Source organism: Ciconia boyciana, chromosome 2 (genome assembly GCF_034638445.1).
Source record: "Ciconia boyciana chromosome 2, ASM3463844v1, whole genome shotgun sequence".
NCBI classification, from domain to species: Eukaryota; Metazoa; Chordata; class Aves; order Ciconiiformes; family Ciconiidae; genus Ciconia; species Ciconia boyciana.
Window position 1 is genome coordinate 1,008,890 of NC_132935.1, and position 20,140 is coordinate 1,029,029.

General features: G+C 65.9%; 3 protein-coding genes across 4 annotated transcripts; 1 reads left to right on the forward strand and 2 right to left on the reverse strand.

The window, feature by feature from the left end:
• Positions 1-1,710: 1,710 nt before the first annotated feature.
• On the reverse strand, positions 1,711-5,577 carry LOC140647312 (uncharacterized). The gene is made up of 12 exons (XM_072851771.1): positions 5,462-5,577; positions 5,234-5,328; positions 4,841-5,126; positions 4,592-4,752; positions 4,217-4,502; positions 3,972-4,132; positions 3,360-3,645; positions 3,118-3,278; positions 2,761-3,046; positions 2,520-2,683; positions 2,159-2,444; positions 1,711-2,070 (listed from the first exon to the last, which is right to left on the reverse strand). The coding sequence occupies exons 2-12, from the start codon at positions 5,316-5,318 to the stop codon at positions 1,917-1,919; spliced, it is 2,316 nt and encodes a 771-aa protein (XP_072707872.1). The 5' UTR covers positions 5,319-5,328; positions 5,462-5,577; the 3' UTR covers positions 1,711-1,916.
• Positions 5,578-6,488: 911 nt separating this feature from the next.
• On the reverse strand, positions 6,489-16,774 carry RECQL4 (RecQ like helicase 4). 2 transcript variants are annotated; one of them, XM_072851770.1, is made up of 24 exons: positions 16,547-16,774; positions 16,067-16,100; positions 15,708-15,817; positions 15,005-15,148; positions 14,071-14,747; positions 13,353-13,452; positions 12,634-12,763; positions 12,267-12,413; positions 11,835-11,981; positions 11,656-11,748; positions 11,415-11,551; positions 11,158-11,241; positions 10,748-10,936; positions 10,475-10,657; positions 10,159-10,348; positions 9,136-9,413; positions 8,919-9,056; positions 8,477-8,630; positions 8,255-8,384; positions 7,905-8,077; positions 7,611-7,797; positions 7,303-7,468; positions 7,059-7,167; positions 6,489-6,945 (listed from the first exon to the last, which is right to left on the reverse strand). In XM_072851770.1, the coding sequence occupies exons 1-24, from the start codon at positions 16,628-16,630 to the stop codon at positions 6,824-6,826; spliced, it is 3,906 nt and encodes a 1,301-aa protein (XP_072707871.1). In that variant the 5' UTR covers positions 16,631-16,774; the 3' UTR covers positions 6,489-6,823. The 2 variants fall into 2 exon arrangements, with proteins under 2 accessions (XP_072707871.1, XP_072707870.1); XM_072851769.1 differs by having other exon boundaries at positions 7,303-7,522.
• Positions 16,775-16,938: 164 nt separating this feature from the next.
• Positions 16,939-20,034, forward strand: LRRC14 (leucine rich repeat containing 14). Its single transcript, XM_072851773.1, has 4 exons — positions 16,939-17,012; positions 17,595-17,942; positions 18,252-18,887; positions 19,104-20,034. Exons 2-4 carry the CDS (start codon positions 17,614-17,616, stop codon positions 19,675-19,677), a joined length of 1,539 nt encoding a protein of 512 aa, XP_072707874.1. The 5' UTR covers positions 16,939-17,012; positions 17,595-17,613; the 3' UTR covers positions 19,678-20,034.
• Positions 20,035-20,140: the final 106 nt, after the last annotated feature.

Here is a 20,140-nt window from a genome sequence, read left to right on the forward strand (position 1 = left end):
ACCCATGGGGCTCTGGGATCATGGGTGGCTACTGGGAGCTGTGGGTGGCCACGGGGACCCATGGGACTCTGGGACTGTGGGTGTCCGTGGGTCCCATGGGGCTCTGGGTGGCCATGGGGATCCCTGGGTGGCTATGGGGACCCGTGGGGCTCTGAATGGCCATGGGGTCCCCTGGGTGGCTATGGGGACCCGTGGGGCTCTGGGTGGCCATGGGGTCTCCTGGGTGGCTATGGGGACCCGTGGGGCTCTGGGTGGCCATGGGGTCTCCTGGGTGGCTATGGGGACCTGTGGGGCTCTGGGTGGCTATGGGGATCCCTGGGTGGCCATGGGGACCCGTGGAGCTCTGGGTAGCCATGGCCACCCATGGGGCTCTGGGATCATGGGTGGCTACTGGGAGCTGTGGGTGGCCGCAGGGACCCATGGGATTCTGGGACTGTGGGTGTCTGTGGGTCCCATGGGGCTCTGGGTGGCCATGGGGTCCCCGGGGTGGCTATGGGGACACATGGGGCTCTGGGTGGCCATGGGGATCCCTGGGTGGCTATGGGGACCCGTGGGGCTCTGGGTGGCCATGGGGTCCCCAGGGTGGCTATGGGGACCTGTGGGGCTCTGGGTGGCCATGGGGTCCCCAGGGTTGTGAGGACCCATGGGAGTGTGGGACTGTGGGTGGCTGTGGGTCCCGTGGAGCTCTGGGTGGCCATGGGGACCCGTGGGGCTCTCACCTGGGCCAGCTCCTCCTCGATGGCAGCAGCCCGCTCAAGCAGGGACTGCAGGGGGGACGGTGGTGCGTGCCGGCTGCCGGGGTTCACCGGAGACGGGGGGAGGCCGGTGCCCCCCGAGGTGCCAACCGCCGCCATGGCCGGGGCAGGAGCCAGAGCCGCGGGCGAGTGCGGCGAAGGGACAGGAGAGAGCCCGGGTTAATGGTTAGCGGCTCGGCAGCGCGTGCCGTGCCGGGGCGGTGCGGGGCGTGCCGGAGCGGGCAAGGTCCTGGTCACCCTGCTCACCCCGCGAGCCACCACGGGCTCCGGTACCCCCGCCCTTGCCCACCATGTGCCTGCACCGTTACCAGCCCCGTTACCACCCTCCCCCGGCATTTCCCCGCGGGGACCGTGGCGCCCGCAGCCACGGCCACGGCAGAGGGGACAAGGTTGGGGCTATCGGTGCCGATGCCGGTGCCTGGCGTCCCTGAGGACTGCATCAGCGACGACGCTCACGCCGTGGGACGGGGCCCGCCGGTTGCCCTGCGCCAAATACCGCTGGGTACCGGGGTTGGCACCGCCGACCTGCCACCGTGCCCCGCCCCGGTCCCCTGGCCACCCATCTACCAGGTCGCGGCCACCTGGGCATCCCCGCTGTGCCCGAGGGTGCCCGGCGCCGGGCACGGCACGTCCTGTGGGAGATGGTCTGGCACGGCTCACCGGCGGCGTCGGTGTGGGGTGCCCCTCAGTAGTGCACGGGGAGCTTGGCATCACCCTTGGCGTGGCTTATAGGGTGCTCGGGGGGGTCCCATGGGGTGGCCAGCATGGGTGGCGGGGTGGCCAGCGTGGCTCGTGGGGTGCCCCGGCAGAGCCCATGGGCTGCCCAACACCATGGGGTGCCCGGTGCCAGCCGCAGGAGGGGCCCCTTCGCGGTGAGGCCCTCCCGGGGGGGTGCGGCGTCGGTGGGTGACACGGCCGTGCCGTAACCGCGCTGGACAGGCACAAACACCAGACGGGCACCGCGGCGGCATTTATTGGGGCGGCCACGATGCCGGGGAGCCCCGATGCCACTGGGAGTAGCTCCCCTCTCCCCCGTGTTGCCGGATCCTGGCACCTGAGCCCCTGGCATCCCGGTGACACGGGGTGGCTCTGGGACGTGGCTGGGGTCCCCTTGTGCCGGGGGGGAGACACACGAACACGGCACCGTCCCCCCGCGTCCCCTCAGAGGTCGGGGAAGACGCCGTAGACCTCGACCTCACAGAGAGCCAGCTGCTCCTCCCGCCCCGGGATGGTGACGGTGACGTAGCGGCCCTGCAGCCCCTGGCAGCAGACGGTGCTGAGCGAGCCGGGGCCGGCGTCCGTGATGATGCCGCAGCTGCCGGGGAGGAAGAGATGGGGCTCAGGAGACGGCAGCACGGGTGGGGTGGTGACGCCCCCCTCCAGCCCCCCCGTTTTCGGCTCACATGGGGTTGTCCCTGCCGCGCTCGGCCGGCGCGTCACCGACGTGGACCTGCGCTCCCCGCAGCCGCTGCCAGCAGCAATCCTGCCGGTTCTTCACCACCACGGCCGCCACGGCGCGGCGCCCGCCCAGGTCCACGCTCCACCACGGCTCCCACTCTCGCCGAGTGTGGCTGCAGGAGCCGTGCTGCCAGATGCCATCCCGGTTCCCGTCCACCGCCTTGGATGCGATGCCGGCGCCGTTGGCGGTGGAGGATTGCGTCGCCCGCTGCTCCCGCGCCACGTTAGGGGCTGCAAACACCACAGGGTGCGTGGGTGGGTGCCGGGGTGCCTGGGCTTGCGGGGGGGACTCTGCCGGCAGCTCACCTCCGGGTAGCGGGGCGCAGCCTTGCCGGATCACCTCCACCTCGCACAGCACCAGCGCGTCCTCCCGGCCAGGGATGAGGATGGAGACGTAGCGACCGCGAAGCCCGTGGCAGCAGACGGTGCTGAGCGAACCGGGGCCAGCGTCCGTGATGATGCCGCAGCTGCTGGGAGAAGGAGGAGGAGGATGAGCTGGCACGGTCCCGGCTGGGATCCTGGCAGTGGTGACAGGGCGGGGGCTTACACAGGGTTGTGCCGGCCACGGTCAACCAGGGAGTTGCCGACGTGGACCTGAGCGCCCTTCAGCCTCTCCCAGCAGCAGTCGTGGCGGTTCTTCACCACCACGGCGTAGACGGCGTGCCGGCGGCCGAGATCCACGCGCCACCACGGCTCCAGCTCCTCCATGGTGTGGGCACAGGAGCCGTGCTCCCAGTTGCCGTCCCGGTTCCCATCGACAGCGTTGGCGGCGCTGCTGCCGGCATCCAGCACAGAGGACTGGGTGGCCGGGCGGCCCAGGGCCACATTTTGGGCTGCGGGGACGGCCGGGCTGGGGGTGACGTGTCCCCAAAAGAGCCCCCCGGTGCCCCCTCAGCCCACTCACCCCCCGGCAGCGCGGCACAGCCCTGCTCCACCACCTCCACCTCGCACAGGCTCAGCTGCTCCTCCCGGCCGGGGATGGCGATGGTGACGTAGCGGCCGCGCAGCCCGCGGCAGCAGACGGTGCTGGTGGAGCCGGGGCGGGTGTCCGTGATGGTGCCGCAGCTGCGGGGAGGGGGAGGGGGGTGAGGGTGGGCGAGCGCCAAAAGCAGCCATGTAGCACGGGGCCGGCGCGGCGGCACTCACACGGGGTTATTGGTGCCGTGACCGGCAAGGGAGTCGCCGACGTGGACGCGGGCGCCCTTCAGCTGGTGCCAGCAGCAGTCCAGGCGGTTCCTCACCACCACGGCCGCCACGGCATGGCGCCAGCCCAGGTCCACTGTCCACCACGGCTCCGGCTCCCTCTTGGTTTGAGAGCAGGAGCCGTGCTGCCAGTTACTGTTCCGGTTCCCGTCCACGGCGTTGATGGCACTGCCGGCCTCGCCGGCTGTGGAGGACTGTGCCGCTGGGCGCCACAGGGCCAGGTTTTGGGCTGGGGGATGCCACGGGACGGTGACACCAGCTCCAGGTGCTCACCGCCAGCGGTGACCCGTGGCCAGGCGTCACTCCACGGCCATAGAGCTGGCGCTGGGGCCTGTCCTCCCCTTGTCCCTCCAGGCACCCCCACGCCACGTCCCGGCACACCGAGGTGCCGCCAGCTCAGGGACACGTTTGACATCCCCGTCCCCCATGCCCCCCGCTTCCCCTGGCGCTGCGGGGACCAAATCACCTCTGCAGGGCTCGGGGAGGTCAGTGCTTGCCGGGGGCCATCCGGCACGTGCCGACTCCCTGCCGGCGGGGGGGTCTTTCTGTCCTTACCGCCGGGCGGGGGGACGCAGCTCTGTGCCGTCACCTCCACTTCGCAGAGGACGAGGAAATCCTCCCGGCCGGGGATGATGATGGAGACGTAGCGACCCGGCAGCCCGTTGCAGCAGACGGTGGTGGTGGAGCCGGGGCCGGTGTCCAAGATGGCCCCACAGCTGCCAGGAGGGAACTGTCATGGCTACGGCCGGTGGGAGAGCCCCGTGCCGGGGTGGGGGACTTCACCGGGGGATCCCACTCACACGGGGTTGCGCTTGCCATGGTTGGCCAAGGAGTCCCCGACGTGGACCTGGGCACCGAGGAGGCTCTCCCAGCAGCAGTCGCCACGGTTGGTGACGGTGACAGCGTATACGGCGTACCGGCAGCCCAGGTCTACGTGCCACCATGGCTCCGGCTCCTTCTCGGTGTGGGCGCAGGAGCCGTGCTCCCAGTCGGTGTCACCGTTCCCGTCCACGGCGTTGGCGGCCAGGCTGATGGTGTTCAGCGTGGACGACTGGGCGACGGCACGGCCCCGCGCCACGTTGGGGGCTGGAATTGCCGGAGGGAGCGTGGCACGAGGCTGCCGGCTCCGGCTGCCATCCTGCCGGCCCCCCGCCGCTGCCCCGGGAGCCCCTCACCTCCGGGCAGGGGGAGGCAGCCCTGCTCCACCACCTCCACCTCGCACAGCACCAGCGCGTCCTCCCGGCCGGGGATGAGGATGGAGACGTAGCGACCCGCCAGCCCGGCGCAGCAGACGGTGCTGAGCGAGCCGGGGCCGGCGTCCATGATGATGCCGCAGCTGCCGGGGAGGAAGAGATGGGGCTCAGGAGACGGCGGCACGGGTGGGGTGGTGACGCCCCCCTCCAGCCCCCCCGTTTTCGGCTCACATGGGGTTGTCCCTGCCGCGCTCGGCCGGCGCGTCACCGACGTGGACCTGTGCTCCCCGCAGCCGCTGCCAGCAGCAATCCTGCCGGTTCTTCACCACCACGGCCGCCACGGCGCGGTGCCCGCCCAGGTCCACGCTCCACCAGGGCTCCCGTTCTTGCCGCGTGCGGGCGCAGGAGCCGTGCTGCCAGATGCCATCCCGGTTCCCGTCCACCGCGTTGGCGGCGATGCTGATGTTGGGGAAGACGGAGGACTGGCTGGCTGGGCGCCCCAGCGCCGCGTTATAAGCTGCCAAGAGGGGGGTCAGCCCCTCACCGGGGTGTCCCGGTGAGGCTCTGTCCCACCGGGAGCGAGCCTGGGAACGTTCCCACTGGTGAGGAAGGGTTTGGACTCACCAGCCGGCGGGAGGAGGCAGCCCTGGGCGGCCGCGTCCTGTGCCAGGACCTTGCCGAGCAGCAACAGAGCCCACGGCAGAGCCATGGCACGCGGGCTGCGGAGGAAGGGGGACGTGGCGGTCGGGGACCACCCTGGTCCCTGGGGAGAGGGTCCCACCACGGGGAGAGGGTCCCGACCCACTCCCCGGGTGTAGCCCAAGCCCACCGGCTCCCACCGTCAGCGCTTACCACGAGATGTGCTGGTGAGGGAAAGGCTGGAGAATCCCCGCCGGCCCCTCCCCGATGCTCCGGCCACCGGCACACCCTCACCGCCTCCCTGCTCCGGCACGATGCCGGGAAAACCTAAAGGGAAGAGGACGAGGAGGAAAAGTCTGGTGCTGCAGCCAGCCCTCGGCTTTTACCACCCGTGCCGTGGGTCGTGCCGCGGGCCGGGGCTTCCTCTGGGGCTGGTGGAGGAGGAGGAGGAAGAGGGATGGAGGAGGCTCCTCGGGGACGGCACGGACTCGACACCCAGCTCCACCGGTTAATGTTTAAAAGGGTTTTGGCAACGTGGTGGGGTGCTGCTGCGGCATGACCTTCCCGAACCGTGGACGACACCGCGTCGGGATGGGATGGCACGTCCTGGCGGAGCCCAGCGCCAGGAGGAAACTGGGGCGTGAAGTCCTCCGGTTGGAAACCAGTTTCCACCCCAGCCTTGCCGGGACAGTTTCGGTTCTCCAAGAGCTGCCGGTGGTGAAAACCAAACCGATTTTGGGGGCGGAGGGGAAAGGTCTTCATCCTCTCTGGGCCCCGCCGAGAGCCGGGTGCCAGGGGAAGAGCACCCCATTTTGGCTGGAAAGGCACGGCAGGGCTGGCTGCTCCGGCTCCTCGCCGGCGCCCTGAGCGGCTGCTCACTGGGGCGGCACGGGCAGGGCGCGGGCAGGCGGCCAGAACCGCGGCAGCGCCCGGTGAGGGCAGGGCCCCTGGCACCCTCCTGGTGACGGCCACGGTGATGGATCCCCCCATTGCCATGACAACGGACACCCGACCCCCCCATCACCGCGGCAACGGACCCCACTCTCGCCGTGGCAACGGTCCCCCTCCCCGCCATGGCCAGCGCCAGCCCCTCCGCATCACCGCAGCGACAGACCCCCCGATGTTGCCATAGTAACAACACCTCAACATCACCATGGCAACGTCCCCCTCATCGTCACCCACAGCCGATTCACCACCCCCCCCCCCGGGCACAGGCAGCAAAGTGCAGGCAGGGGCGGGGCGGGGCAAATATCGGTGCCCTTTATTAATTCCTTAATAAAATCCCGATAAAAATCCCTGCGGCACAGGGAAAGGCGCAGCGCGGGCAGCGCGGGCAGCGCGGGCAGCCCCCCCACCCCAGAAGGCAGGGGTACGCACGCACAACAACCGAGCCCGTGCTCGTTACGCCCCGCTTCTTGGCGTTTAGGGTGCTCTGCACCCCGCCAAGACGGGGTCCTCAGGGGGCGAGGGGCAGCTGGCAGGGGGGTGGCACGACCCCCGGGGGTTACGGTGACATCCCGGGTGGCAGCGCTGTCCCTCGAGGGTGAGGTGGCCCAGCCGTTTTGCCTCCTGCCCTCACCTGCCGGCCAGGATCTCCTCGGTGGCCAGGCGGGCGAGGCGGTGGAAGTCGAAGGGGAGATATTTCCGCCAGAATCGGCGATCGCGGCCGTAGATCTGGGCAGGGAAACAGGGGCTGCCTGCGGGGAGCGGGCGGAGAAGCCCCCGGTTAGGAAGGGACGGGCAGGGACCAAGGCAGGTGCCAGAAAAAGGGTGGAAGAAGCCCAATTCGGCACCCGCCCCCTTCTCTTACCGATGCCGTGAAATATCCTGGCGACGGCTCTGCCGGAGAACTTCTCGTCCTGGCGGATGGCGAGGAAATGGCGGATGTCGGCACGGATCTGGCTCTCCCACTCCCGTAGCTGCGAAGGAAAGGACAGGGCGAGGAGGTCGCGTCCCTCCTCTTCCTCACCCCAAAACCCATCCCCGGTCTCATCTAAACCGGAGCTGCCGTGTACCAGAAATACCGGCCGACGGTCAGAGCCTGATTTGCTCACTTTGGCATCGCCGAGATCTTCCTCTTCTTCCTCCTCCTCGCAGCCACGCTCAGCCTGCTCGCCAGCGGGCTCCTTCTCGAAGTAGTCGCCGAGCAGAGCCTTCAGGCAGGAGCTCCTCTCCTCCTCCTCATCCGCAGGGTGAGGGCCGTACGTCTGGAAGGCCACGCTGCGCACCGCGGTGTCAACCTCCGCCCTCCCCAGTACCAAAAGGGGCCCCAGACTGGGAAGGATGGGAGGGTGGGCAACCGTGGGGGCCACCACACAGAGGGGTCTGCAGGGGTTGGGTGGGCTTCTCCATCCACGCTCACCTCTGGAAGGCCTGGAAGCAGGCGCGGAGCTGGCCAAGAGCCATCTTCTCCCTGGCCACCACCCTTTGGTGGAGGAAGTCGCAGATGGAGTCCAGCTCCTGGTCGGTGAGGTCACCGTAGGCGCGTAGGTGGAAGGACGGGTCTCCAAACTCCACCAGGACCCCGCTTTTCCCCTTGCCGCGGCCATCTGAAGGCATCAAGAACTGGTTGAGCCGGTGCCCACCGAGATCCGGCCAGCTGCCGGTGGCGCAGGAGGGACTTCCCCCCACCGTGGAACCCGGGGGATGCCGGTACCTTGCCGCAGGCGCGGATCCCACTGGAGCTGGCGCAGGGCGCGTTTCACCAGCGCCACCTCCCAACCCATGGAATCGCTCAGTGAGACCACATCGAACTCCAGGGAGCTGGCGTGGCCGTGGTCCCTCCCTGCCAGGCGCTCCCGGGCCAGGAAGACGGCGATGGGGGGAGAGCTGAGGGCGGGAGACACCAGAAACCTGCTGGCACCGTGGCTTGGAGGTAAAGAGCGGGCTCCAACAGACCCCAGGGCCACGGAGCAGCTCCCACCCGGCAAAGCCCACGCCGCAGGGGCTCTCTCCTGGCACGGGGAATGCCGTGGTGTTCACGGCGCCCCGCGGCGCAGGTCTCACCTCCGCGCCACAGCCCGCAGCTGCCGGGGGCCCCCGTAGCACAGCAGCCGGCAGGAGGAGTAGGTGGGAGGCAGCAGGTCCAGCCAGCGCTGTGGGTGAAGCTCCAGGTAGCACAGGAGGGTCTCGATGCCTGCGAGGGAGGAGAGCGGGGAGCTGCGGGGGGATCCCGATTCCCTCCGGGACCTCCGCCGGCCTCGCTGGGGGCCAATTCCGCCCCCTCACCTTCCTCCCGTATGTCCAGGGACTCCACGGTTTGTTGGACGGGGATGGCTCGCTCGTGCTTGTAGCACACCCGCTGCCCGCTCTGCCTCGTCACGCCGCCATCTTCCTCCTCCTCCAAGAGCTCGGCTATTTCGGCGTCTTCCACCTCCCCGTCCTGCGAGGGAGGCATCGCGCAGCGTGGCATCACCGGTTAGAGGACGGGCAGGCTCCCACCTTCCTTTTGGGACATCCCAACCCCTCTCTGGCCCGTTCCTGGCCAGATCCTTACACCGTGGCTCACCTCGCCCCAGTTCCGGTGTTCCCCAGACTTCCCTCAACTAATTTAAGCTCCCTGACGCGGCCACCCAACAATTAAAGTGTTTTCTACCAAGTTAGCTCGTTACTTAATGAGTTAAGAAGCTGGGAAGGCCACAGGAGCAGAGCCCTCAGCCCCTTTCCTCACCCGGACGACGTCCTGGTGTTTCTGGTGCAGCTCCAGGCACTTGCAGGGAGAGAAAACCTTCTGCACCAGCTTCTTGACGGTGAAAAAATCCACCGTGTCGCCGTAAATGTGGCGCCGCAGCTCGTGGAGATCCCCGCCCTGGGGAGGAAGCGGTGATTCTTGGGGAAGACCCCCAAAAATTTAGGAGAAACCCCTCCACCCCGCTGGCTAGCATTACCTCCGGGTCCAAGAAGAGATGGCAGTGAGCCGGTTCACCGTCTCGCCCTGCCCGGCCGATCTCCTGGACGTAACTCTCAAAATTCTTGGGCATGTTGTAATGCACGACGCCGCGGACGTCCGATTTATCCAGCCCCATGCCGAAAGCCACCGTGGCCACCACCACGCGGAGTTGGCCGCTCATGAAGCTGTTCTGGACTCGGCGGCGTTCGGTAGCGGATAGGCCGGCGTGGTAAGCGTCCGCAATCCACTTCAGCGGGCGACGGACGCTCTTCTTTGCTGAAAGGAAGTGGGGAGAGAGGCTTTAACGGCTTTTAATTAGCAAATTTAGCACAGCTGTTAATTAAATCAGGGATGGAAATGAGCGGCAAATGGCAGGAAACCCTGCCTGGGCAGAAATCAGCCCTGGGGAGGGGGTATTGCAGGCAGGAGCAGGGCTGCTGCTCCCCAGCAAAGGGGTGTGTGCTCCTCGTTAGCTGCCAGAAGTCGTTAAGCCCCGGCTGGTTTGGAAGGGAGATGGCAGGAGCTCGCCCAGCTTCAGCAAACAAAGCAGGCGAGGGAGAGGATCCCGGGGGCCAAACGTTTCCAGCGCTCGCGAGGCAGAGCACGGACCCACGTTGCGGATTTCGAGGGGGAATAAAGTCACTCCCAAGTCACAGCTACGAGGTTTGGAAAGAAAAACCCCGCAGAGCCGGACGGCGAAGGTTCCCCGCGTACTAAACCCAATGTCGAGCCTTATTAATGACAGCTAATAAGCATCCGTCGTTATCGGCTGTCGCTAGGGGAAAAAAAAAATAATAAATCAAAGCCCAGCTTTAAAGCCTCCGACACAGGCGGGGGAAGAGAAATGCTTCGCTGCGGTCAAGAGCGCACGGGGCGCAGCGGCCGACAGAGCCAGACGCCTCCGTGGAGAGTCCCACAAGCGCAGCTCATTCCCTAGGGATTCTCCGTTTCAGTGTGGATTCACCGGACGGGACATTTTTGGGCTCGCGCTCCTTTCGGAGAGCAAGGCCGTGCCGTTTACCCTTCGCTTTCTTCCTTTTGGCAGCGTCCTGCCCCGGCTCCCCGGCTCCGGCGGGCTCCTTGAGCAGCGTTCCTTGGAGGCAGGTCCGGATGAGCGCCGCGATGCGAGCCGTCTCCTCCCGCCGCGTGCAGTAGACGATGATGGAGTCCAGGCAGCCGAAACGCTCGCCCCGCAGGAGGGAGATGAGGGCCTGCGGGCAGAGAAGGGGGTGAGGGTCCCCCAAAAGGGCTGGGGATCTTCCCTCCTACAAGATCCACCCCGAATCCAGCGTCACAGCAACAAATCCGATTTATTTAGACCCGCCCGTGTCCCTTACCTGATCCCTGTCCCTGTCCATGGAGACGGAGAGGTGCAGGTTTGGGGGCACGACGGTGGAGCGCACGGCTATCCCTTCCTCCGCCGGGATGCCGAGGTGTTGGGCCACGTCCCGTGCCGTGGCCAGGGTGGCGGTCGCCGTCAGCCCCAGGAAACAGCGCACGCCCAGGCGATCCCGGAGAACCTGGCGAGAGGAGGGGAAAAAAGCGGGAGCCTGACGTCCCTCCTCGCCCCGCCGGGTTCCCTCCCCTCGGGACGCGCTCCCCCCTCGCACCTGGCAGAGCCGCAGGTAGCAGGGACGGAAATTGTGGGACCACTCGGAGACGCAGTGAGCTTCGTCGATGCAGGCGAAGGCCACGGGCGGCAGGCGATCGGCGGAGGGTAGGCAGCAGGATCCCGATCCGCTTCCGCCAACCAGGGCCTCAGGGGACAGCAGCAACACCTGCACCTCGCCCTGCCTCACCTGCACCGGGAAAAGCGGATCCGGGAGCGCCGGATCAGGGAGGAGAGCGGCACGAGGGCTGCTTTACCCGCTCTGCCAGGGGAACAGGCTGGCCGGGACCTGGTGCCGCAGCCAGCCGGCACTGCCCTCACCGGGATCACGTGGCTGCACGGACGTGGCAGCGCCGGGACCCCGAGCACGCACGGTTCTGCCCGGAGAGTTCAGAGCTCCCAGTCCCTCACCTTCTCCATCACCGCTTCCCGCTGGGCTTTGGTCATGTTGGAGTGGATGCAGACGGCCTTCAGGCACGGTGGCAGCCCCGAGACCTGGAAGCGAAGCCCGTCACCCGGCCGCGCTGGCTTCCGGTGACTTGGGGGGAACCCTCTTGGACCCCCACCTTCCCGTTTTGGGTGTAGGCGAGCCTTTAACCACAACAACGCGCACCCAGCAACGTCCTCGTAGGGGTTGGGGTGGGAGAACCGGGATACGTGAGCGGTACCTGGTCATCCATCAGGGATACCAGAGGGGAGACGACCAAGGTGATGCACTTGGAACGCTTGTGGTAGAGGTAAGCGGGGAGCTGGTAGCAGAGGGACTTCCCCATCCCCGTCGATAACACCACCAGCGTGGACAGACCTGGCAGAACGAGGGGCTGGGGACTTAGCTTGGAGATAACCCGGCCAGCCGGCACGGGAGGGGATCGCAGGGAGTCCAAAACCCGTGGGGGAAAACAAATCCACCTGAGAGGATCCTCATGATGGCCACCTCCTGGCCCGGGCGGAAGGAGCTGTAGCCCAACGTCTTCAGAGCCTCAAACACCTCCTCCGGGGTCTCTGCAGGGGGAAGGAGACACGGTCAGGGGGGCACCAGAGGGGCCAGACCCACCCGGCCCCACTCGGAGCGTCTCGGGGAGCCATACCTCGCACCTTCCCCTCTGGCCCGGGGCCGTAGAGGGGCTCCATGGGCGCAGGGGGAGCGGGCGGCTCGTACTCCGGCCTCCGCACATCCAGGTAAGGTGTCGCCTCCAAAATCTTCTCGGATCTTTCCCCGTCGCTGCCTCCGCTCCCTGTCGGGGATGAAGGCAGCAGTCGGGATCTGCAGGCAGCTTTTCCTACCCTGCCTGGACGCCCACCGCCGTGTGGTGCAAGCGCGGTGAGCCTGCCTGTATTTTAGGCTGGCGTTCTCGGAGGAAGAGAACCCGAGCAAAGAAATCCTCCAGGGAACACAAAGAAACTTCCCAGGGGGAAAAGGAAACGATTCCACATCTCTGGGAGCTCATCCCAGAGCCAGCCACAGCGTGTCAGTGGAGAGCGAGGCAAGCTGGCAAGGCCGGCGAGCCACGGGGCCTCACCGGAGAGCTCTCGGCAGATGGTGTTGGTCCTGCGAGCCACTTCTTCCAGCGTGGGCAGGGGAGCCTCCTCCTCTTCATCGGCGTAGCCGCTCTCCTCCGGCAGCGAGCCGGCAGCCGTCTCCAGGTGAGAAGCAAGTCCCTTCTCTACTTAAATCCACGGTAAAGAAACAGCCTCAGCTTTTCACCCTCTTTCCACAAGTTATTATCCCTGAAAATCCTTAAGCCGACAGCGGAGAGAAGCCACAGGGAGGTGGGAAAGCGCGACCGGTGCTCCCCGTTCGCCAGCCTCTGCTCCGGCACAGCCGGATCCGAACCCAGCCCATGGCTTTGCCAAACAAACCCCGTCATCCGGCGCCCCGAGCCTTACCTCGGCCCCGGCACGCCGATGCCCAATGCCCCGTCCCGCCGCACCTGAAGCAGACGTCCGAGCTTCGGTCGACGGATCCGCCGCCTCCTCCGAACCGCTCTGCTTTCTTCTGCCACTTCTGCTTCCACACCTGCGAGGCAGAACCATCTCCAGTTATTTTTATACTTTTATTAAAAATAAAAGTCTGCTTTTTTAATATTTTATTTCACGCCAGCACCAGGCTTTTGCCAAAGCGCTGCATAAACATGCCAAGCTTTAAAAATAAAGGCAATTTTCTTCCATCTTGATGCTTGCCTCCCCCAAAGATGCTCCCAAGGGATTAATTAACCCAAAACATTAATTAATAGGGAAATATTTAAAAAATCCTAGTTTTTTGTTGCAGAGGTGAAGCTGGAAAAGGCTGAGAAGTCAGGCAGCAGCGGGAAGGGCAGGGAGCCGAGCCGTGCCTCCTGCCTGCGCCGCCACAGAGCTGGGGACGACTCGGAAAAAAAAGATAAATTAACTAAAAGGTAAAATACGGAAATTCGAAGAACAGCGTGAAGACGAACGAGAGTTGGAAGAGTTTGAAATTCATCCTGGACCAGACGAATTTCAATTTGATGGGAAAAGGGTTCGGCGGTGAGAGCCAGCAAGCAGCGCGGTCCCGTCCGGCGGGAGGCTTTCGGCGATGCCTCGGGAGGTGCCGGCAGCGCCGAGGCAGCCGCCGGGCAGGACGTTACCTGCTTGCGAAGGCGATTTCCTCGCAGGGCGTGACCTCGGACGTGCGATTTCTTCTTCAGGTTAAGCCTGACGAAGTTGCCGCCTCCCTGCGGAGGTGCTCTGCGGGGAGAGAGGTGCGGTAGCGCATTGGGGGTCCTCCATCCTTCCCCCCCTCCACCCCGGCTCCTGCCTGCACCCAGCGCAGGCAGGAGCAGGCAGAGCCCCAGCGCCCTGCCCGCAAAATGGCTTTAAGGGAAATAATCTCTAAATTTTTCATCTCTTAAACGTGACCGAAGGCGATGTAGACGCTCAGGGGGAGGCGAAAGGCGCGCAGGGCGTAATGACATAAGAAAATCAGGCTAAAAAAACCCCCAAAACTTAGTCCTTCCCCCTCAAATTCCTGATTTAACGCAAAGAAGGAGGAATTAAGGAAAGAGCAGCTCGCTATTTCTAAAAATTGATAGGAAACGGCCCCCCGGCTCCCTCAGCATCCTTTTCTGGCCACATTTCGGTGCTTTCGAGCGCCACAAGGCATCATCGCAGCCCGTGTGTGATCGGGTTTAATTGCTTTGGGTTTTTTTTTTTTCCCCCCAAGTCCAAACCTAATTGTTTTTTTTTTTTTTTTTCCCAAGAGGAAAGGGGAGTTTGAAGCCAGCCAGGAGCTACGCCGAGGCAGGTGAACCTGCAGCAGAGCGCCCGGCAGCACCACCGGCACACCGGGAAGTCGGCAGGACCTACCTGGCAGCGACGGCTCTGCGGGTGGATCTGGGCTTCTTCTCCTCCTCCTCCAACTCCCCCAGGAGATTTTCCGAGGGATCCGACACCTTCTCGCTCTCCTTTTGAGCTGCCATGTGCTCTTCCTCCTCGCTCTGCTTCAGCCTGCCGGCAGCGCCAAACTCTTCCTCGGCCGAGCCTCGGCGGCACCGCCTGAGCTTCGCAGGAGCCGCTGCGCCGTCTCCACCGTCTCCGTGTGGCCTTTTCCTCCCAGGATCTCCCACCGACGGTCCCCCACCACCTCCCTCCTGCTCCGGAGGGGCCCATCCGACCTCTCCCTGCTCCCCCTCCCGTGCAGCACCCGGCATCGTCCCTTCGTCCCCGGGTGTCCCCTGGCACCTCTGCAGCCAGGCGGGATCCAGCGAGCTCAGTCTCTGTGCCACCGTCCGCTTCAGCTGCTGGAATTTATTCGGTGGCTGTGGCGGCGGGGGGGGCTTCAACCCTGCAGCGAGGACGATGGGGGCCAGCCCCGACACCGAGAGAGGAAGGAGGAGATCTCCCGGCTCGCCTCCTTCGCTCTGCGAAGCCTCCGCCGGTGCCGGGGACGCGGCTTTTTCACCGCTCTCCGAATTTGTCTGAAGCTTGGGGACGACCGGGGTCCTCCTGGGAGTCAGGGTCCTCCTCGGGGTCAGGGGCGTCTCCTGTGGAAGGGGGGAAGGACAGATGGCAGGGGAAGGAAGGACAGACGGGGCTCAGATTGTCCACTGAAACTCCGCACCCCTCCCTCCAAATCAAACAGGACCTTCGCCGGCATTTGTGGGTGCTCCCCACCCCCAGCTCCCACCCTCTGCTGACAGCGGGGGGGCTCTGGCAGGAGGCGGCCGCCATTTCGGAGTGCTTCAGCAGAAGCTTCTCTCCGTGCCGCAGAGCTCGGCACCGATCCCCAGCCAGCCCTGACCTTCCCAGCAGCTCCCAGGTTGGATTTCAGCTTCATCCCATAGTACTGCGCAGAGGCTTTCGGCACGGCGCGGCCGCAGCGGCTCAGCTCGGGGTTTTTCGGCTGCCGGTTCAGGTGTGTGCCCCAACAACCAGAGTCTGGCACCTGCAATGACACCGCAAACCATTAAATCCAAGCCATTAAATCCAAAACCCTGTTAAATCCAATCCTTTAAATCCAGTCACGGTGAATCCTATCACGAAGATGAGCTCCGATACCTCCGAGAGGAGAAAGGAGCTGGAGAACGAGTGTGATGTCATCGTGCCGCAGCATCTTTTGGGCGCAGACGGCACATCCTGCACGTTTTGGGGTGAAAAACCCAGCTCTGGGGCACTTAACACCTCACGTCAAGCACAGGGGTTGGCTCGATCGTTGCCTCATTAAGAGGCTGGTTAAAACGAGCCCGCGCTCGTCCTCATACGCTCTGTTTGGGGTGTGTTATTCATCCACTAAGTCAAAAATAGGCATTATGCGGTGGTAATTTGGTGATTTTCCCTGCAAAGACCAAATAAACCTTCTTATAAACAGGGAGGATGAACAGGGCTTCGCCTGTAGCCAGGGACAAAGCAGAAACACCCTGAAGCGCTCGCATCAAGGGCGAACCTCAGGGGTTCGAGGCTCCTGGACACAAAACCCAAGGCCAAAGGGGGGGTTTCTCCGGTACCTGCTCCGCGGTTGGGGTCTCCTGGGCTGCCGGCCGGCAGGACGGGCTGAGCCGGGCGGGATCCGACTCCTTGCTCCGCTGCTTGAGCATCTTATACTCCTTGTAGAGCCCTGTGACAGATCACCAAGGCCGGGTTTTGGCATAGCCGGTACTTACCCGAAAACCCCAGCAGTGCCCGCATCAACACACGCCGCCAAAGACCCGCTCTGACGTCAAACCGTCCCGATGACGAGGGTCCGGCACGGCTCGGCATGAGGGGTCACCCCCACCCACGCAGCACCCACAGCTCCGGTTGTCCGTGGGGATAGCCCAGCAGCACCCAGGAACCCAAAATACCCCGTGGCAGGGCTGGCACTCACGTCTGGTGTCCTCCGGAGCCGCCTCAATGTCAGCCTGCAAGGCAAAAACGCATTAGAAAACATTATTTCAGGCTAGGGAGCGAATTATCGTTGTTTTCTGCTACCATAGAATGAGAGGGCTGTTATTTTTTTGTTGGTTTGGGTTTTTTTTCTTAAAGAAAAGTGTGGTTGGGGCAGTGTTACGCTTGTTCCTGGCTCCAGGATAACTGTTCTCCCGTGATTTCTTTAGGTACCTTACAGAAATAGTACCAGGGGAGCTTCTCTTGGCTTTAACGTTGTGGAAAAGGGGCTAGAGGGAGAGGCAGGGAGGCTGCTGGGCTGACAGCCGGTGCAGGGACGCCGGTAACCGGGCTCCCGGTGAGAGGGCAGCCCTCCTCGGGGAACACCCCTGAGGTTTCCCCGGTCCACCCGGGCTGCAGGCCACAGCCCACCGGGTTGGGAAGGGCCCCTCTCCCATGGGCCTCCCCCGCCACCGGACACCTGGCTGGGCTTCCTCCGCCGCTCCCGGAGGAAGGCCGCCTCCCACCGCTTCAGCAGGGCCTTCACCTCCCGCTGCCGCTCCATGACACCCGGAGCGGGGCCCGGACCCCCGGGGCCGGTTCCCCGGGGTCTCGGGGGGGAGCTCCGAGGCCTCCCGGGGGTTCCGGGGCCGCCCGGGGAGGACCCAGGCGTCCGCGCCTCAGAGCGGCGAGAGAGCGAACCTCCCGCTCCCGCCGCGCCTCAGCCAATGGGAAGGGAGGGTAGGCTGACGGACGGCGGCAGGAGCCAATGGGCGGGGGAGGAGCGCTGGCGTCGCCGAGGAACGGCGCTGGGCCCGCCTCCCTTGGTGGGTCTCGCTCTCTGATTGGCGAGGGGCGGTGCTGGGCGTCAGCGCGCATGCCCGGAAGCGCGGCGGGAGCGGGGCAACCAGGGGAGCCGGCGGAGAGTGGGGGGCTGCGGGCGCGCGGTGAGTGGGCGGGGCCGGCGGGGGCCGCCATGTTGGGGGCGGCGGGGGTTTGGGGGTGCTGGGGTCCCTGTGATGGGGGGTGGAGGGGCTGTGGGGTGCCCCTGTGGTGGGGGCTGGGTTAGGGGTCCCAACATGGGGTGCCCCACTGATGGGGGCTGGGTTTGGGGTGCTGTGGGGTGCCCCACTGATGGGGGCTGGGTGAGGGGTCCCAACATGGGGTTCCTGTTGGGGGGCTGGGTTTGGGGTGCTGTGGGGTGCCCCACTGATGGGGGCTGGGTGAGGGGTCCCAACATGGGGTTCCTGTTGGGGGGCTGCGTTTGGGGTGCTGTGGGGTGCCCCTTTGGTGGGGGGGCTGCGTTAGGGGTCCCAACATGGGGTGCCCCTTTGGGGGGGGCTGGGTGAGGGGTCCCACTATGGGGTTCCCATTGGTGGGGGGCTGCGTTTGGGGTGCTGTGGGGTGCCCCACTGATGGGGGGCGAGCCGGGGGGGGGCGAGCCCCTCGCTGCCAGACCGGCGGGGCGGGGCCAGCGGGGGGTCCCAGCCTGTGTCCCCCCCGCCCCCCCGCTCCTCTTCTCCCTGCAGCCCCTCGGCGCCGGGCGCCATGCACTCCCTCGTCTTCCTCTGCGCCCGCCGCCTGGTGAGCCACCGCCCCGGCGCCCGCCGCGCCCTCGCCCTCCTCCCCGCCGAGCTTTACCCCGTCCTCTTCCAAGCCGCCTTCCTGGACGGGCGGACGCTGGCGCTGCGCGACCTGGTGGGGACGTGGCCTTTCCCCGTCCTCAGCTTCCGGCGGCTGTTGGGTCACCGCGGCCGTCACCGCGGCCGTCACCCGTTCCTCGAGGAGAAACCCAGCAAGTTGTGCGTCCAGGCCGTCATCCTGGCCGTCGTGGCGCATCTCCGCCGGGCGCTGGAGGAGCCCTGCCGCGGCACGAGGTGGGTACCGCGACGCCAAACTCCACCGGGACGGGCAGGAGCCGTTTCCTTCCTCCTCGGGGTGATGGAGGCGACGATGCTCGTCCTGGGGCTGTGAGCTCTGGCCACGGTGGAGGAGAAAGCCGCCGGTTGGTGCCGGGCTCATTTAGTGCATCGGCAATGTGGGAGGAAAGCGGGACCGCGACCCTCACCCCGCCTCGGGGCTGGAGCGAGTTGCCGGATGGCCACGGCTCTGCCGGGAGCCGGCCGTGCCCTTCGGTTCCCCGATTTCCCCACTCATTTATTCACCGATTTCTTGTCTTCGCCCAGCGAGGGACGGTGCCGCCTGCGGGTGCTGGACATGACGGGTCTCCAGGACGATGACGCCGACCGCGGCCCGGAGGGGATGAGCCTGTGGTCCGGCACGGTGGCGTTGGCCAAAGCCTGCATCGAGGTTTCCAAACACCAAAACGAGTGTCTGAAACGCGGCTCCAAGCGGCGTAAAGGTCCCTCCGGCGCCTCGGCGGCCCCGCAACCCGTCGGCGTGGAGGTCCGCGCCGATCTCTTCGTCAACGGCACGTCCTACGGCGTCCTGCGGGACGCCCTGCAGACCGGCGTCGCCGGCCCCCTGCGCCTCAAATGCCGGGATTTCCACGCCGAGGAACTCTCCGTTGCCGGCACCGTGAGTTTGCTGGAGTCCCTGGAACCGGCCGGCGTGCGGCGGGTGGATCTGCGTTTCAACAACCTGGGGCTGGCCGGTCTCTGCGCCGTTTTGCCGCACCTCGCCAGGTTCCCCGACCTCCTCAGCCTCAAGCTGCCCTACAGCAACGTCGACGTGCGGCGGCTCGCGGCGGGGACAGATGCCGGTCTCTGGCACCTCGCCGCGCAGCTGGGGAAGCTGCCGTGCCTCAAGGAGCTCAACTTGGGTTCCTCCAGGCTTTCGGGGAAACTGAGGCAACTTCTCGGGTAAGTTCCTGGTGGAGCAGGTCCCCAACCTGCTCTTTCCACGCCTGGGGGGGGAATTCACGGGGCCCGGCTCGTGCGCGGCGGCTCGGGATCCGGGCGGGTTCGCCGCGGTTCCTCCGGGAATACGGGAACCGTCCCCGTCCCGTTGTTCAAAGATTTAATACGAGGTTGAGTCCGGCGGCAGCTCCCTCCCGGCTCACTCTCTCCTCCCGGCAGCGACCTGCAGGCGCCGCTGGAAAGCCTGGAGCTGGCCTTCTGCTACCTCCTTCCCGGCGACCTCGCCTTCCTTTCCCAAAGCTTCCACGCTCCGGCGCTGCGGAAATTGGACCTGAGCGGCCACGATTTCTCCGAAAATCTTCTCCAACCTTTCCGGCATCTCCTGGAGGAGACCTCGGCCTCGCTCCTCCACCTCGACCTCATGGAGTGCCGGCTGACGGACGCCCGGCTGGAGGCTCTGCTGCCGGCGCTCTGCCGCTGCTCCCGCCTCCGTTGCCTGGGACTTTTCGGCAACCCTCTCTCCACGCCGGGACTCAAGACCTTGTTACGGAAAACCGTGGTTCTCCCGGATTTACGCCTGGTCGTCTACCCTTACCCCGTGGACTGCTACAGCCAGGAGCCGCCCCGGCCGCCCTCCGCCTCCGGCTGGCTCTTCGAGGACGCGGTGGATGAGGAACGTTTCGCCGCGGTGAGCGCTGAGCTGTGCCGGATGCTGGTGAGCTCTGGCAGAGCCGACACCGTCTGGACCGCCAGCCTCTGCCGGCACGGCGCCCTTGACTACTTTGCCTTGTAGCTCGGGCGAAGCTCGGAGCCCTCATCCCGCCCCGTGGCACCCGGTGAACCGCCGTGGCCTCACCGCTGTCCCCCAACCCCTCCTTCCTCCCCAAATTTGGTGTTTCCTCCTCATCCCGGTGTTTCTCCGGCCCCTTCTCCCTTTTACTGTCACCGTGCCACCAGCATCAGCCGCAGCCGGGGGGGACCCGGTGCCACCGGCAACACCCGGCAGTGCCTCGTGTCACCGGGACAGCGTGCCGGCTTACGGGCGGATCGGCGTCCACACCGTGCCGGTTAATTAACACTGGGAGGCTGGTTAATAAATTGCTGCCGCTTGGCAGGTGCCGGGAGAGCGGAGTCCTGGCAGACACGGTAACCGCGGTGCAGGCAGCCCCTACTGTAACGCCGTGCTCCTGCCTCGGCCCCCCCAAAGCCCCCCCGTACCCCACGTCCCGCGGCGCCTCGGGGCGAGGGAACAGCAC